Source organism: Ovis aries, chromosome 15 (genome assembly GCF_016772045.2).
Source record: "Ovis aries strain OAR_USU_Benz2616 breed Rambouillet chromosome 15, ARS-UI_Ramb_v3.0, whole genome shotgun sequence".
NCBI lineage: Eukaryota > Metazoa > Chordata > Mammalia > Artiodactyla > Bovidae > Ovis > Ovis aries.
In genome coordinates, this window is record NC_056068.1 from 29,228,378 (window position 1) to 29,244,770 (window position 16,393).

Sequence of the window (16,393 nt, forward strand, 5' to 3'; positions counted from 1 at the left end):
GGCCCCTTGGAAGCACAAAAAAGCCAGCGTGACCGCAGGGGCGGTCGCTGGCCACGGCCACTGTTCATCCTCCCAGAGCCCATGTGGGCTCTTCTCCCGGGGACCCCCTCTCTGCTCGCACCTGGCCCAGAGCCCTGTGGCGGTGCCGGTGGGGGCAGCAGGGGCCGGTCAGGCAGCAGCTCGTCGTCTGAGGTGGCGATGGTCTTGATGGCATTGTGGTAGAGCGGGGTGGAGCTGGGCATGGCGTACTTGGACATCTGGGACATCATCAGAGACAGGGGGTTCTGGGAGGGCGTGGGGTCTGGGGAGGAAGTGAACGGCAGGCTGGGGTTCACGAGGGTGCTGGGAGGGTTGGCAGGAGGCGCTGAGGAGCTGCTCCGGGGGCCACTGGGCGGGAGGGCACCTACAGAAGCGGGGAGACAGAGAGCGGCGGGGGTGACTGGGGAGGCCGGGGTGAATTTGGCTGCTCGCACTGGGGATTTAGGAAGAGGTCAACTCCCAGACCTCCACCTGACTCCCAGGCACAGATGGCCCGTCAATTCAGGTTCCCCCATGATCACTACAGCCCACCCATCTCCAGGCAGTTCCCGTAGCCTCAGGGCCCTGAACAGAAAGGAGATCCTAAATATGACAAACCCCCCTCGAAATCCCTGCTCAATGAACATGGCCCCCATGGAAGCTCACACATGGGGGCCAGTGGCTGCTTCTCCAGCAGAGCCGTCCCGCCTCTGGGCCCCGGCACAGACCCCTTCACACACACGCACACACACACACCACACACACATACACACACACACACACACACCCCACACACCCCCCCCCAAGCCGGGCAAGAACACACCCCCCGGCACAGACCCCTTCACACACACACACACCCACCCCCCCCCCACACCCCACACACACCCCCCCCAGCCGGGCAAGAACACACCCGCCCGGGAGGCGAGTCCAGGGCCCACCTGCCCGCCTCTGGGCCCCGGCACAGACCCCTTCACACACACACACACACACACACACACACACACAGACCCCTTCACACACACACACACCCCACACACACACACCCCAGCCGGGCAAGAACACACCCGCCCGGGAGGCGAGTCCAGGGCCCACCTGCCCGCCTCTGGGCCCCGGCACAGACCCCTTCACACACACACACACCACACACACACACACACACACACCCCACACACACACACCCCACACACACACACACCCCAGCCGGGCAAGAACACACCCGCCCGGGAGGCGAGTCCAGGGCCCACCTGCCCGGCCCGCCCAGGAGGCGAGTCCAGGGCCCACCTGCCCGGCCCCATTGACTCACCCTGTTCCATGTTGCCCAGGGTGGTGGAGGAGCTCATGTTCAGAGGCGGCTGCTTGTTCTGGGGGCCTCCAGGGCTGGGCATGGCTGTCTTGGGTGAGGCGACCCAGCCTGGAGAAGGCACCGCCATGGAGGGAGACTTGAGCCTGCTGGGCGAGCCGGTGGGCGAACGGACGCTGAGGGAAGAGCTGAGGACCTGGGGTGACTTGAGAGGTCCTGGCGGGTTGGCTGAAGGCAAGGGCACCATCTGTGAGGGAGTCTGGGGTGACTTGAGGTTGGCGGAGGGCGAGGTGACCATGGGTGAGTGTACCTGGCTGAGGGTGGGCGACTTCAGGTGCCCCATGCCCGGCGAGCCCATTTGATTAATACTGATGGTGAGGTCTGAAGGCCGTCTGCCCAGCCCCCGGTTCGGGGCTGAATGCACAGAGCCCGGAGGATTGGATGCAGGAGGCAGGGGCATGTGACTCAGCCGGGTGGTACCCACGTTTCCCATGGGCATTGAGCTCTGGTCAGGGCTGAACATGTCTTGAGTGTTGCCCACGTCCTGGGGCATGGCTTGGTAGGGTCCCTGGCCCCCAGAGAATCCCTGCTGGCCTTGGCTAGGAAACTGCGAGGGCATAAGCATCTTCTGCGGGCCTCCCATCATTCCACCACTGTTCTGGGCCCGCACCCGGGCCATCTCCTCGGGACTGAGGCCCTGCGGCCCCATCATGTCCCCAGGGCCCCGCATCTTCTGCGACATCAGCATCTGCTGCTGCGGGGTCATCTGCACGTTCAGGTTCATGTTCATGTTCATGTTCACGTTCATGTTCATGTTGAGGTTGCCGGGCCCCATGGGTGGGTCCACCTCCCTTAGCCCAGACTGCCCCATGGGGGGGCTCAGGAGGCCCCGACCTCCGGCAAACTCCATGCCCATGGGAGTGCCCGCCAGGCCCTCGCCGCCAGCCATTTGCCCAGGGAACATGGCTGGATCCATCTGCCGGTGTGCCTGCATCATCCGCTCCACCTCCATGCCCTGCCCCATGCCGCTGCCGGCCATGCCCAGGGGACGCTGCATGCCCATCGACCGCTTCTCCAGCAGCTGATGCCGCAGCAGCTCCTCACGAACCCGAGGGGTCATAAATCGCTCCGCTTCACCCTGCCCACCTGGGTAGGGCACAGCGTTCTGGGCAAAATTGCCAGGCCCCCCCATAGGGGGCAAGTCTTCGGTCCAGCCCATGCCTGGCCTCACAGGCCTCTGCATGGCATTCATGGGTACCTCCATGGGCATACCCTGCATGCCCCCAAACCCTGGCACCCGCTGCATCTGGTTGCCTGGGAAACGGGGGCCGGGGAAGGGGGGTCCGGCCCGGACCTGCATGGGATCTTGGACATCCATGGGCCCCCGCAGCTGGGCGCCCATCCCAGGGGGCCACTGATCCCCTGGCTTGCTGTGGTAGGGGGGCGGTGGCCCCCTCACCATCATGCCCCCCATGCCCATCATGTCCTGCAGCGAGCGGCCCCCGTGCAGCCCAATCTGCTCCTCCTTCCTCCGTTTCTCCTCGTAGTACTCTTCCTGCAGCTTGCGCCAGGCCACCTGCTCGGGGGTCAGGCTGTCCTGGCCCAGCCTCTGCATCATCACGTTCACCTGCCCTACGTCCCCCCCCGGGGGGTGCCCCGGCACGTCATGCTCCAGCGGGGGGCCCCCGAGGCTCTGCGTCTGCGAAATCATGGACTGCAGGGGCTCCTCATACTTCTTCAGCCCGCTGGGCGGGGCCGTGGGCGGCTGCTGGGGAGCGGGAGGGGCTGGTGCTGGTGGTCCCCCCTCGCCCGCTCCTCCGGGGGGCCCCTTGAGGAAGGGCTCAGTCTCCCCGCTGCGGAGCAGCAGCCGCTCAATGTCTCGAAGCGTCTGGAGAGAGCGCTCCCGGTGCTCCAGCTGCTCCTTGGACAGGCCCTCTGAGCCCACCAGGCTCCGCTGCCCATTTCCGGTGGGGGCCTCCCCGAGCAGGGCGGGGCCGGGGGCGCTGCTGGGGTCTCCTCCAGGAGGCAGCGGGTTGTTGGCGGTGGAAGCTGTAGGGGTATTGGGGTGGGTCCCCCCAGTTCCGCCGCCCGTGCTGGCAGCTCCCACCGAGTTGGGCGTCAGGTCCTGATTGGCGTCCTCAGGAGGCCCCTCAGAAGGCAGAGCAGGAGGGGCGCTGCCCGGAGCTGGGGGTGGCGGTGGCGGCAGAGGAGGAGGCTGGGACTGAGGGGTGCCTGCTGACGGCGTGCTCAGGGGTAGCGGTTCCGGGGTGGGCGGCACTTTGGGGGCCTGCGAGAGGACAAAGACAGGCCCATGAGATGGGCCGATGGATGCAGTGGCCGGTCCACTGCTCATGGAGCCCTGTGCCCGGACCAAGCGACATACTCACCTGGTCCAGCTTGGCCCGCGGCACGTTCTGCTGGTGGTAGGTGAGGATGGAGTCAGCTCGGCCCTGTAGCACAGCCTCCGCAGCCCTGCACAGGAGGGTCGGGCACAACCACCTCAGAGCGACGGGCAGGAGGGAGCCCTCCACCTCACCCATCCCACCCCCAGCCAGCCCTGGCCCCCTGCAGGCAGTCAGGACCCTAGGCTGAGGGGTGCTGGGCAAACGATGGCAGGGGGCACTTACGTGTTGGCCAGGTGGGTGGTGAAGACATACACAAACTGGGAGGGTGGCTTTCCCGGGACACCCCCGCCTCCGCCCCCGGGGGCGTCAGGCCGGAGGCCGGCCGGGGGCCCATGCGGAGGGCCTGGTGCGCTGCTTTCACTGAGGGGCAGTTGGGGGGCTTGGCCGGGACCCAGCTGTGGGGCCGCCATGGCTGGGTCTGCTACATTACAATCTGCACAAGAGAGGAAAGGGAAAGAGGCCCAGGTTTAGAGAGGAGAGCCAGAGGGGAGTCCACACCCTACCATCCCATCCCAGGGACGCCCAGGGATAGAGAGGCTCGTGCCCACAGGGTCATCTGGTGCCACAATCTGGCATTTTCTCTAGTCTAGCTTCCAGAGACTTGCCCGAGCCCAGCCTTTGACAAGGACGGCACTTGTGTGGACCATGTAGAGAGGAGACGGAAACCAACAGGCCCCCATGTGCCTGGCACCCTGACTACGCCTCTGGAAGTGACTCTACCTTACCATCGTCACACCCTGGGAGGAAGGAGTCAGTGCACTCCACTTGAGAGAGGAGGAAACAGCCTCGGAAGGGTGGCACTACTCCCCCAAGGTGACAGGCAGTCAGCGCAGAGCCCTGCGCTTGGCCCGGCTCCAGCCCCTCACTGTGGGCTGTGCAGCGGCTGTGTGTATGTGTGCACACACGCTGGCCAGATGAGGGAAGCAGGCAATGAGCTTGTACAACTGATGGTCCAAAAGCTGAATGGCGTTCATTCTAGCCTTACCGCTAACTGACCGGCAACCGTATCAACAAGATACTTCAAGGTGTCATTCCTTCATCTGTAAATTGGAAACACTAAACTCTAGTCCAGCAGGAGTGGGGAGGGGCTGGTCAAAGAAATCTATTTTTACAGCAAATTCATAACTGTGTCACAAACTAAAAAAACTGGAAAACAGAGTTACAAATGCCTAGCACACTGGGTTCACTCCAGTGTGGGGTAGACTGGCCACCCACAGCACTGACGGAGGTTTTCATCCACGGTCACCAGCTTGACAGTAAGTCCTAGCCTAGAAAAGATATCTACACTTGGTCATTACTGCTTCCCTTGTAGCTCAGCTGGTAAAGAATCTGCCTGCAATGTGGGAGACTTGGGTTTGATCCCTGGGTTGGGAAGAACCCCTGGAGAAGGGAAAGGCTACCCACTCTAGTATTCTGGCCTGGAGAAAGTCCATGGGGTCACAAAGAGTCAGACACAACTGAGAGACTTTCACTTCAATTGGTCATTACTGGGTCTAGTGAGTGGGTGGGCCCTTTGCCACCAGTCAACGTGTGGCCTGCAGACAGCGCCAGGACTTACTATTTCAAGAGGACTCCCTTGAACCGGGGAAGTAACCACTTTCCCACAGCTTAGGGGCAGGCTCCTCTCCTTGCAGAAATCTGCTGTGACTCTCCTACCGCATAACGGCCCTGATCTGGACCCTGTCCCTCCAATTTTACATAGAGCCAAAAGTTTGGGGGGTGGGGGGGCTTGAGAGCCAACCTGTGTGTGAGGACTGCCCTGGAGAAGAGGACGGTGCATATTCAACACACAGAACTAGGCCTCCTGGGGAAAAGCTACAGGGAGAGAGGCAGGCTCTGTTTTATTTTTTTCTTTGTTTTTCCGCCTGCGCCATGTAGCATGTGGGATCTTCGTTCCCCGACCAGGGATCAAACCTGGGCCTCCTGCGTTGGAAGTGCAGAGTCCTAACCACTGGCAATCACTGGACCAGCAGGGAAGCCCCCGGGCTTTATTTCAACATGAAAACTTCTAATACAATGATAATAAAAGAGCTAACACTGTTTTAAGTGTGATGCATGTATCAGCTCACTGACTCCTCATGACAACCCTAGGAGGGAAATGTAATTTTTATAGATGAGGAAACTGAAGCCCTTTCCCAGACTTATACAAATGAGAAGTAGAAGATCCAGGATATAAACCAAGGGGGGTCTGATTGCAGAGTCTGTGCTCTTAACTTCTACATTATACTGCCCTACCGTTAAGAACTCTTCAAGGATCTAATGTCAGTATAGCTAAAACAGTAACTGATTGCCTTGGTGCTCAGTATGGGATATTAGCAACTTCTTTGATTTCCCTGTGTCTTCATGTTTCCACGATGGTACAGTCTAGCTGTTGCAAAAGTGAACTGAGGAGGGTCTGTCCTGGGAAGCAGTGTCTACCCCCATCTACCACTGAAGGCTTTGGCCAGGGTTTGTGAACCACCAGTCAGTCCCCTTGGGGGTCGGGGATGCTGGGACCAGGTGATGTTTAAAGTGCCGGCCAGCTGCATAGGCTATGTCTGATCCCAAACACCATCTCCACAGACATGATCTGCTCCTTCTAAAAACATCTGCTGAGTCTGTCTCCTCTTTTGCTTCCTAATAACACCTACCTCACAGCACTGTTATCATAATTAAATAAAACAAAGTAGCGAAGTGTCCCCCATAATTTCTCTTCTTCCTTTCTACAGTCCCAGCCTTGGAAAAGTTTGCAGTGTAACATTCTCTGACTAGTTTCATAAGGCACTGAGTTGTTTATCCCCACACATAGCTGCAAGTTTGGAGGAAAAGCATGAGATCAACACATACAGGCTTCCCAAGGGCAGGAGTATGTCTCGTTCTCCCCCATCACTTGTGAAAGGCCAAAGTATACACTGACCTGTGCAAGAATGAGACAGGTGGGTGCCCACCCACACTCACTCCTCATCTTGGTGATGTGCTCCAGACATCAATTAGAGGTTAGGGAAGGGCTCCAGAGACACAGTCAATGTCAGCTCACACCCAGGCTTCTTTAGCAGTTTTGCAGGTCCAGCCAGCTGTCCAGCTCCCAGGGATGCTGAACCCTCACTGCCCTCCCTCTACTGACCAGTAGGTGGCAGCAGAGGACAGGAATTCAGGAGAGGAGGCCTCCCAGCGTGGCTGAAGAAGCCACCTAAGGTTCTACCTACCCCACCCAGGTCCCTAAGGACAGGGGGCTACTGAGCACCTGGAAGGCACGGATTGAGCTGTCAGTGCTGGAAGGGACTGAGTCAGAGACGGGAGATGGGAGATGGGAGAGGAGCCCGGGCTCCTGATCCCTTGCTCCTTTTGGCCCAGCCTGGGTCCTCGAAAGCCCTAGGTGAAGAGAGGAGGCTCCCTCAGGGCAACTGTTCCCCGGGGACACCATGGGCCACAGCATCCTGGCAGCATGGGCACTCACTGTGGGCGGCCCCAAGGGGCTTGTCGTCCTCCTCGCTGTCCGGGCCTGAGCACCATTCGTCCCCGCTGTAAGGCTGCTTCCGCTCCAGCACACAGCGCCGCTTACTCCGGGGTGCCGCCTCTGCCCGGGCAGGCAGGCAGGGGTCAGAGTGAGTGAGCACCCAGGAGGGCCCGTCCTCCCACACCTGGGGCCTCCCCAAGCCCATTCCCCTAGATGCCCCAGTGCCCAGGGGGCACTGCCCAGGCCGCAGTGGGCACTTTGCCAGCCCTTGGCCCCCACCACAACACCATTTGTTTCTGATTTCTCTCTAGAGCCCTGCTGCCTGTCTCCCCTCCCCCACCCAGCACCAAGCCCAAAGTAATCCCCAACCACAACTGGTTCTAATTAGGGCTGAGGGGTGGGAGGGGGAAGCTGCTGCTACTCTTCCAGGCCCCAGGGCCTGCTCCCACCAGCTGGAACACCAGGAGGTTCCTGGGAGGTGTGTGGGTCTGCACCTCACCCCGGAGCACCTCCTGTTCCTCCTCTGGGGGCTCTGGTGGGAAAGCAGGAGAGGCCTTAGGCTGACCGACACTGACCGACGGGAGGCCCCATCACCCTGTATGGCCCTAAGGATGAGACATCTCCACCCAGTCCTGAGAATGGGCAGATGGGTGGGCATAATGGAGGTGGGGGGCGGCTAGAGAAAGAGGCTGCCCCTGCATAAATGCTGGAGAGGAATGGCAAGTGAGGATTAGGCCAGGGGTGCAGAAAGATGCTCTCCCAGCCCCTGTGTGTCTAAGACGGTGGACGATGCTGGGGTCTTAGGGATCAGGAAATGGGGTACCTTTGGCCTCTGAATCCAGGGATGGGGTCCCAGCCTCTCGCTGCTCTCCGGAGTCCACAGACACGCTCCGCTCCCTCTTCACCTTGCCCTTGAGCGAGCTGAAAGGGGGTACCCCTGCCTGGGGGTTCTTCAGACTTGAGTTGCTAGGTGAGATCTGGTTGGCCTTGGCCCCATGGTTCCCCGCCCCCACGCCCTTCGAGCCCAGGTTGCAGGTGGGTCCTTGGTTCACATTCTGGTGCTGAGATTGGGCCCCGCCATTCCCTGTCTTGCCATGATTGGTCAACTTATTTTCTGGGTGCATTGGCTTGGCTGGGGCAGGGGGGCAGTGGCCGCGGGGGGACAGCGGCGGGCTCCCTGGAGCTTCTCTCCTCCTGGGGTGGGGTAACCTGGGAGGTGGAAGAGACATGAAAAGTTAATCGCAGTGCCAGGGGTGTAGCAGGCCTAGATTTTCATCACCCCATCCTGCCTCACCTAATGGTTGGGGAGGTGGGAGCAGAGTGGCATCTTAGGACCACCAGCTATCCCTTATCTCCCTCCATGGCTCCTCAAACAAGGGCTGGTGCCCTTCTCCACTTGGGGAATGAAGATGGGGCAACCTCCTCCACCCTCCAGTTCCCAGATGAAAACCTGGGCCTTATGTTGGCAGAATCCAACCCGGCCCCTAAGCCCCAGCATCCTTCAGACTGCAAGCCTCCATGGCAACCCCCTCCACTAGCACCTGACCAACCCTTAAGCATTCTCTCTTCAAGGGTTTGCTGTCTTCACACTCCTTCCTAGGGCCCCCAACCTCAACTTCCATGTGTCCCAACACCAGCAGGGAAGGAACCCAGGACCTGGGAATCACTGCTCCTGGCCCAGCCCCATTTCCCCTTGGGGAAGTGGGAGAAAGCACACCAGACTGCGGGGCTCATTGGTCCAGACAGCTCCCCAGGGCAGGAGGGGAATGCCTTTAGAGGATGCACCAGCAGGTCTGGCCGGCAGGCAGGAGCAAGAGGAGAGGGGGAGGGGACTGGTGCGTGGAGAAGACTGAAGCCAAGGATTCCTGCAGCCTAGGCTGCGGGCCCTTTAAGCTCCAGCCCGCTCCCCCCACCGCCTCCCCCTCCCCGGAGACCTATTAATAGCCGCTGGAAAGATCACATCACGGGAGAGGATATTTATCCCCCCTCATTCCACACCAGCTCAGATTTATTTCAGCTCTGCTGTCCTGCTGCTGCCGCCTGGCCCTGTCTGCCGGCTTCTCCCGGGGAAGGGGAGGGAGGCAGGCACCGCCCCTCCAGTTCCCACCCCCAGCTAGACCGAGGCCAGAGGGCGCCAGCGGACCCGACAGCGGGGCCGCCGGGGGTCTGCTCGAACCGTTTTTAAGAGGAAAGGACTGGAAGGGACTAGAACAGCAGGCTTAGCCGCTTGCCATTCCCTTCTATCCCCTGGGCTCAGGCGCTAAAGCTGTGGGCTCCTGCCTGGGGGCAGGCCTTCCGATTCTGACCCCCTTTAGCCCACCGGTGGCCCGGAAGCCAGGTACCGGGGGTTGTTGCGGGGGGGGGGGGTGCTCTCCAAGCCTGCACGGTTCAGCCCCATCAGCACTGGGCCCATCCCTTCCCCTCACTCCACACACACGTCCCGCCCTCCACGACACCCACACACCTTGTCTTGTTAGCCAGGATCCTCATGGCTCCCACACACAGTGGGGCTACGGCCCCTGTGCGTGCCCAGGGCCCAGCCAGGTACTCGGTACTGGAGCAGGGACTGCAGCAACAAGCCCCAAAGAGAAAACTTGTGACTTGGGGAGGGGGTGCGAGGAGGGGAGGGGAGACGGGAGGACCCAGCAGCCCTGGGACTAGGGTACTGGACAGGGTAGGGTGGGAACGGCCGGGAAGGATTCCAGGCCGGGGTCTGAATCCATCCCTCCCGCACCTTACCCTCAGGGAGCTTGCAGTCTCTAGCAAGGCCCCCGGGGCCGCAGGGGCCGAACTCACTAAAAAGATAGGTTGCCAAAGTGCCCGCGTGGGGCGGCTGAGAGGTCTGTCAGGACCCCGGGGGCGGGGGGGACTCCCGCCCCCAGGCACGCCCCTCACCCGGGGAGGGGGGCGGGGGAACCCCTGGCGCCCCGCCCCAGCGCTGCGCCCTGCCCCCGGGCGCCGGGGCGGGAAGGGGGCTGGAGGTGGGGGCGATGCCCCGCCTCCAGCTCGAGGCCTAGCCTGTGCCCATCCCAGCAGGCCCGGGCGGGCAGCGAGAGGCCTGGCGGGGCCTCGGGGCTGCAGCTGGGCTCTTCTGGAGACCAGTAACGCTGGCTCAGATTCCTCCCCGACCGCAAGAATGCAGGAGCCTCCCCTCCCCCCGCTCCGGCACCCCACCCCGCCCCCTCCGGCAGAGCCCGAGCGCAGAGGCAGAGCGAGCGAGCGACAGAGCCAGCGAGCTGGGGAGCGGGCCACGGGCAGGGCTGCAGCGTGCCTCTCCCGGCCCCGCACGCGCCGCCCCGACAGACCCACGGCCAAGTGCGGCGAGGGGCCTGGCGCGCGCCGCGGCGGGGCCGAGGTTGCAGGTCTGCACCGGGCGCCGCCAGGCAGGAGCCCCGGGGACCCACCAGCACCCGAACTCTGGACTCACACACACACACTCGCAGCTCACACGTGGACGGGGAGACAAAGACACGCACGGAGCCCAGGAAACTAGAGGCGCGCTCAAACGCCGGCCCGCGGAGGTGTGCGGGACCGCTAGGAAGGCGCTGGCCGAAGCAGGAGCGCAGAAATAACCGGGGGCGCACGTTTCCAGAGGCGGCCAGAAGGCAGAGAGGGGGCGCGTCGACTCATTGAACAGATGAAAAGACTGAGGCCCGACAATAAGGGAGCCATAGAAAGCTGAGCCCGGTAGTGACAAAGAAACACACACGGGGCCAGAGATACACCAACCAGCAGACTTACACAAACACGGAAGCCTCACCCGACTGCCCCCGGTCCTGTCCCCCCGCCCCTCCCGCAGATCCAAGGAAGGGGTGGGGGAGGGGAGGAGCCTTGGGCCTGGAGCTCCGTCCCGGTAACAGGCCCCGCCAGACACCGGGGCACATTCCCTGGCGGGCTGCTGCAGGCCGAGCTGGGACCTGGGGGGCGGCGAGGGGGCCACACCAGGGACCCTGTGGGAGTCTCACCCTAACTTAACCCCAGGGCACATTGGCCTTCTCAGCGGAAGATTCCTCCGGTTCCAGGCCTGGCTGAACAGCAGCCGGCGGCCAGTCCCCAGGCTTGCATCACGTTGGGGGAGAGGTGAGGTGGGGAGAGCCGGAGGGCACCTGGGCTTAGGGGCAGGCCCATGACTGACATGTGTCCCAGGCTTCCCCTTTCCCCACCTCGCTGATCCTCAAAACTACCAACCACCTGCCACGGCAGTATTTCTATCCCCATTTCACAATGAGGAAACTGAGATCTGGGAGAAAGAAGTCAGAGGCCCCTGGGTCGCAAGACCATTACAGGGGCCTACCAAGACCGTGTTCCGCCGGTGTTTCCCCTACACCGCAGTGTCCTCCCCTCCAGTCATGACGCCTTGTCTGTGCCTGCATCAGACAGACGGGCTTCCAGCAGGGCAAAGGCTACCCACTTTTTCCTCTGTTTACAGCTTCAAATACCGGGGCATTTAGTAACGTGGGAAGGGGCTGTTAGAAAATTCATCCTGTCCAGGGTAACCAGTGGGGCCAAGGCTCCTCTCCAGAAGAATCTTCCAGTCGCCCTCCCCTCTAGGACTCCACCCCCTCGATCCCACCCAGCAGGACGAGCTGAGTCAAGTACAGATGAGTCAGGACTTTCCCATCTCACACCTCCCCCTTTTGCCCCTCAGCAGCCCGCCCCAGATCACAGAGACCCTCCTTCTCTATGTACTTAGAGTCCCCGGAAGAGACCTGGAAAGCCTTGGCGATGGAGGCAGGAACAAACAAAGTGAGGGGAGCTTTTTGGCACCAGGCCAGGAGCCCCCTGAGACGGGTGAAAGGGATGCAGCTCTGCGAACACAGACCTGGACTCCTCTTAGGGGATGGGGTGGGGTGGGGAGCAGTGACATGCTCACAAACGAAGCAGGTGACAGTCACCTGAGTGAAAGGCCAGGAGCAGGCCCATAAAAATGGAGCCCAGGAGGCTGCTGAGACAAAGCCTGCCTGAGATCTTGCCCTCCCGGTGCAACACTGAGGGTCAGGCAGGGCCGGGAGCAGGGGAGAAGCAGTGACCTATTGGTCAAAGTGGACCTGACCTCAGCTGGGGGAGGGAGACCAGGAAGGCTTTGATGGATGCCCAGGGCCTCCAGGTGGGACAGGCCAGCTCCCTGCTCAGCACAGAATTGCCACAGGTATAGCACACAGCATGGCCACTTGCCTCTGTTTAGCAGCTCCCAGCTTGGGAGCCTCTGCTTGATTTGCCTACCAGCACACCAGTCTCAAAGCCCAGCTCAAAACCACCGCAAAGGGGCACTGAGAACACTGCTTGGAGGGTCCATGCTTCCATAGGCAGTGGGCAGACACCCCTAGAGAGGAAATGGGCAGCTAGGAACCCTGTGTGGCTGAAAGAACAGAGACCTGCTGGGAGTATTAGGGGTGGGATCCTCGGCCACTGACCTAGGGAGAGGCAGCCCCCAGGACAACGAGGTCCTGAGTCCCCTTTCTCCAGGGTCCCTAGAAGCTCTCCTCTATCACCCAGGTCACTTCCTCTTCCTGAGATGGTGACTCAGCTGGGTGGGGAGGTCAAGGATTCCTCGCCCAGCAGGAAATCTGCTCAAGAACCAAGGTGTTGCTGGGGACCCTCTGTGTGGGGACTTCCAGGGTTGGGGGGCCTTCCCCTCACCCTGGTTCCTAGCAGCTCTCCCCACTTCCCCCCACCTCCTGCCAAAGGAGACCATGCAAATCAACCATTTTTGTCTGGGAGTTTCCAGCCCCACCCCACCTGCAGCCCCAGGGTGATGTCTGGCAACCCCAGCCCTGCTGGGACGTGGAAATTCCTGGCCCCAGACCCTCCAGTCTGGGGTCTTTGAAGGGTGCTTCGGGGTGAGCGGTGGATTCTGCCCTTGTGGGGACCACCAGGCTAAGCAGCATTGCTTAGACAAGCTGGAGGTCGCCTCACTTGGCTCCCGTAGCCAGGGCCCCTGTGGCCAGGCCTCAATAAGCAGTCATAGCCTGGCAGTGGGGTGCCCCCAAAGGCTACTGCCCAATCCCTGGCTGCTCCCTCCCCCCAGGGGGGAGGCGGGGGAGGAGGTGGGGGGCACAAGGAAACAAGACAGGGCAGGAAGCCCAGGCAGGCGGCGGGCACTCTGGGCCAGGCACAAACAGCCAACACAGGAAACCACAGCCCACCCCCGCCCACCCCACCCGCTCAAAGCTCTGGGAGAAAGGAGTGCCAAAAGCCTGGTACCCCAGCGGGGGCAAGGGCCAGGGGTTAGCCCGGGGCAAGGGAGGGGCAGAGGCTCTCCAGCCTTCTCTCAGCCCCAGACCCCACCTGGGGAGGGGGAGAGGAAGCCGGGTTGCCAGGGAGGGTGCTGCCTCTTTAAATCCACCGAAATCCTGAGCTAGGCCCAACCCAGCTCTGGTTTCACAGGAAGGAAAGGCGCTCAGGAGCCAGTAGGGCAGGAGGTGGTGGCTGGAATTAGCCCCACCGGCCCAAATATATCTGGTCTCTGCCTGCCACCCCTCTGGCACTTCCTGCCCCCTGGCACCTGCACCACCGTGGGGGTGGGAGAGGGTCTAGGGGCTACTCCCTCCCCTGTAGGGGACCCCGGGCTCTCTAGGTGCCCTGTTGCTGTGGACACGTGGTAGGAGGTGGCATCCCCAGCCTGGATCCCCAGAAGAGAGGAATGGACAGGGTAGCTCCCTGGGGAACCTCACCTGGCCTCTATCCCCCAAGGGGTTAATCGGACCCTTTTTTGGGGGGGATTAGGGGTGGCCCAGGAACCTCCTCCAAACTGCCTGGCGGGGAACAATGGGGCCATTGTGGGAGCTGTGGAGTGCGGGCAGACTGCTGGCACAGGCAGCGCGCCAGGGGCGGGACCTCCCCCAGAGCCCGCCTGCCCGCCGGCTCTCTCCCCCAGGTGCTGCCAGCGACAGAGACATCCTCCCAGCCCTCACCTCGCCGGCCAGGCCCAGACTCCTGGCACCAGCAGCACCTGGAGAGCCCTCCAGCTCTGCCCACGTTGCCATCCAGACTGCCATGACCCTACAGGAAGCAGGGGCATGTGGGCCAGGACGGGGTGGGGGTGGGGGCTGACGAGACAGGATGTGTGCCTGTGATCCTCCTGCAGGGAAGACAGGAAGGCCAAATGGGGTTTCTGGTGTCAGTCCTGGCACCCTCAGGGCAGAAGGGCTTAGGGGATTGTGAGAGTGGTGACAGGCAGGGTCCCCTGCCCCCAGGCCTCAGTTCCTACGCTCATTTCAGACCTGCTCCCCAAGGAGGCCCAGCCCTGGCAGCCTAGCCGCCCTCTGGGGCCAGGACACGGCGGGCAGTATGAGTGATGCGGTGGAATGAGTGGTGGGTTTGCAGTCAGGCTGACAAGGTTGCCAATCACATCCCACCCCCTCTGAATGACAGGACTTTATCCATCCCTTCAGCCCTTAGAGCCTCAGTTTCCTCATCTGCAAAATGAGGATCAATATATCAAGTGAGATGCTAATAGCGAAACTAGCCAACAGAATGCCTGTGACATAGCCCTCAACAAACCACCTTGGGCCATGATGCCCCCTTATTTGCCTCCTACATGGCGCCCAAATCCATGGGCATTTGGTAAAGATGGGCACTGTCGAGAGATTTGCTCTTGATAGCTCAGTCGATAAAGGATCTGCCTGCAACGCAGGAGACCTGGGCTCGATCCTTGGGTTAGGGTGATCCCCTGCAGAAGGGAATGATTACCCACTCCAGTATTCTTGCCTGGAGAACTCCATGAACAGAGAAGCCTGGCAGGCTATAGTTGATAGGGTCACAAAGAGTCGGACATGACTGAGTGACTTTCAAGACATCGGGCCCACAGGCATCATCTCAGTGGTATCAAGTACAAAAACTTGGCTCCTCCTCCGTCCTCACAGAGGTCAGGTCCCTCGGCGAGGACTCCTCTGGGCCTCACTGGGTTTATCAACATTCAAACCCAGAGCATGAATCCAGAGAGCAGTTATCCACTCTCTTAGCCATAAGGCTGTCTCAGGAGACAGCAGGAAAAAAGCAAAGGGGAGTTTCCTTTCAACAGTGGCCACATCCCCTCCACCAGCCACCCCCACCCCTTGGCAGTCTCCCTGCAGGGTCTAGGCTGGGAGGAAGCAGGAGCCTACTTCGTTGCCATGGGCCTCTTTAAAGAGTGGAGGGTCTGAGAAGGTAAGAAGAGCAACTGGGACACGCAGTTCTGAAAGTAGAGGTCTAGAGAGAAGACCTATCCTCTTCTCAGCTAGAGAGGGCTGTCCCTCTTGGGGTGGCTCCATAGCCCCCAAAGGGTTAACAAGGCCCTAAAAATAACCTGCTCCCAGCAGGACCCACTGATTGGAACCCTCCAGCCATCTGTTCCCATTTTCTCCTGTTCACATTGGAACATCTGAAACCAGCCCCAGAGCCCCAGCCCGATCCCAAAAATAGCCCCAGCCTGCCCAAGGAACAGGCCCCAGGGGCTGGGCAAAGGCGGCATGGCCGGCCCAGCAGTCAGGCATGGCTCAGGCCAACACTGATGCCTCACTCCCAGGCCCATAGAAGCGAGGAGATCCCTCTGTTCCCAGAAAGAAGTGGTGAGTAGAGCCAGGGGCTCCAGCCCATCCCCCTTAGTACCAGGCCAGAGAAGGTCCCTAGGAGTCCTGGAATCCCAGGCACTCTGCCACATCTGATCACTTTTACTCCTGAGAAGACCAAACCACCTGTCTGCAGAGTTTTCCTCCTGGTGGGCATGCCTGCTACCCCGTCCTGGGATCCTCACCCAGAAGTTCCCAAGCCTTAGCCCGTCCATCATCCTGCTGTCATCCAAGGGCCTTTGGGAGCCTTGGTCACCCAGAGTCACTCAGCATTCTCCCCTGGCCTGCCCCAGGGCACACAGGGTTGAAACAGAACGTTTCTCAGCCCTGCTCACATGCACCCATGCAGCAGAGGAAAGGGTTCCGGGGGTGTCCTCTGGATGCCGATATGACCCCAGCCCTCCTCTGGGCTTCAGAATGGACTTCCTGGCCATCTGTGTGCGGCAGGTGCTGGGCCTGCCCATCTGGGCTTCTACACATATCATAGACCTTGGCATTGCCCTGCCACCCTCAGGGAAAATGCCCAGGCAGGGTATAAGGAATCCAGTAGACCCTGGGCCCCAAGGCAGGCCTGACAGCTGCTATCCATGTCACAGCTCCTCCCTGCTACTCTTCTCTCCAAGGAAGGTCCCAGACCCCTTAGGCCAGGAAAGAGAGGAGGCAGCCATTTAAGCCACTGAAGGAC

At 61.1% G+C, this 16,393-nt stretch overlaps 1 protein-coding gene across 7 annotated transcripts in view; it reads right to left on the bottom strand.

Annotated features, from left to right (window-relative positions):
* Nucleotides 1–16,393, bottom strand: part of BCL9L (BCL9 like) — a 28,779-nt gene that overhangs the window by 3,694 nt on the left and 8,692 nt on the right. For 3 of the 7 annotated variants that reach the window (XM_042232715.1, XM_027979275.2, XM_042232714.1), the window contains 7 exons: nt 9,624–9,725; nt 7,983–8,368; nt 7,160–7,279; nt 3,946–4,156; nt 3,706–3,790; nt 1,322–3,605; nt 122–403 (listed from right to left, as the gene is read on the bottom strand). In XM_042232715.1, the coding sequence (XP_042088649.1) occupies nt 122–403; nt 1,322–3,605; nt 3,706–3,790; nt 3,946–4,156; nt 7,160–7,279; nt 7,983–8,368; nt 9,624–9,649 (3,394 nt within the window). In that variant the 5' untranslated portion in view covers nt 9,650–9,725. Of the gene's footprint in view, nt 1–121; nt 404–1,321; nt 3,606–3,705; nt 3,791–3,945; nt 4,157–6,619; nt 6,898–7,159; nt 7,280–7,982; nt 8,369–9,623; nt 9,726–14,073; nt 14,241–16,393 lie in introns of those variants that run through there. The other 4 variants (XM_027979276.2, XM_042232716.1, XM_042232712.1 and 1 more) reach the window with 3 other exon arrangements.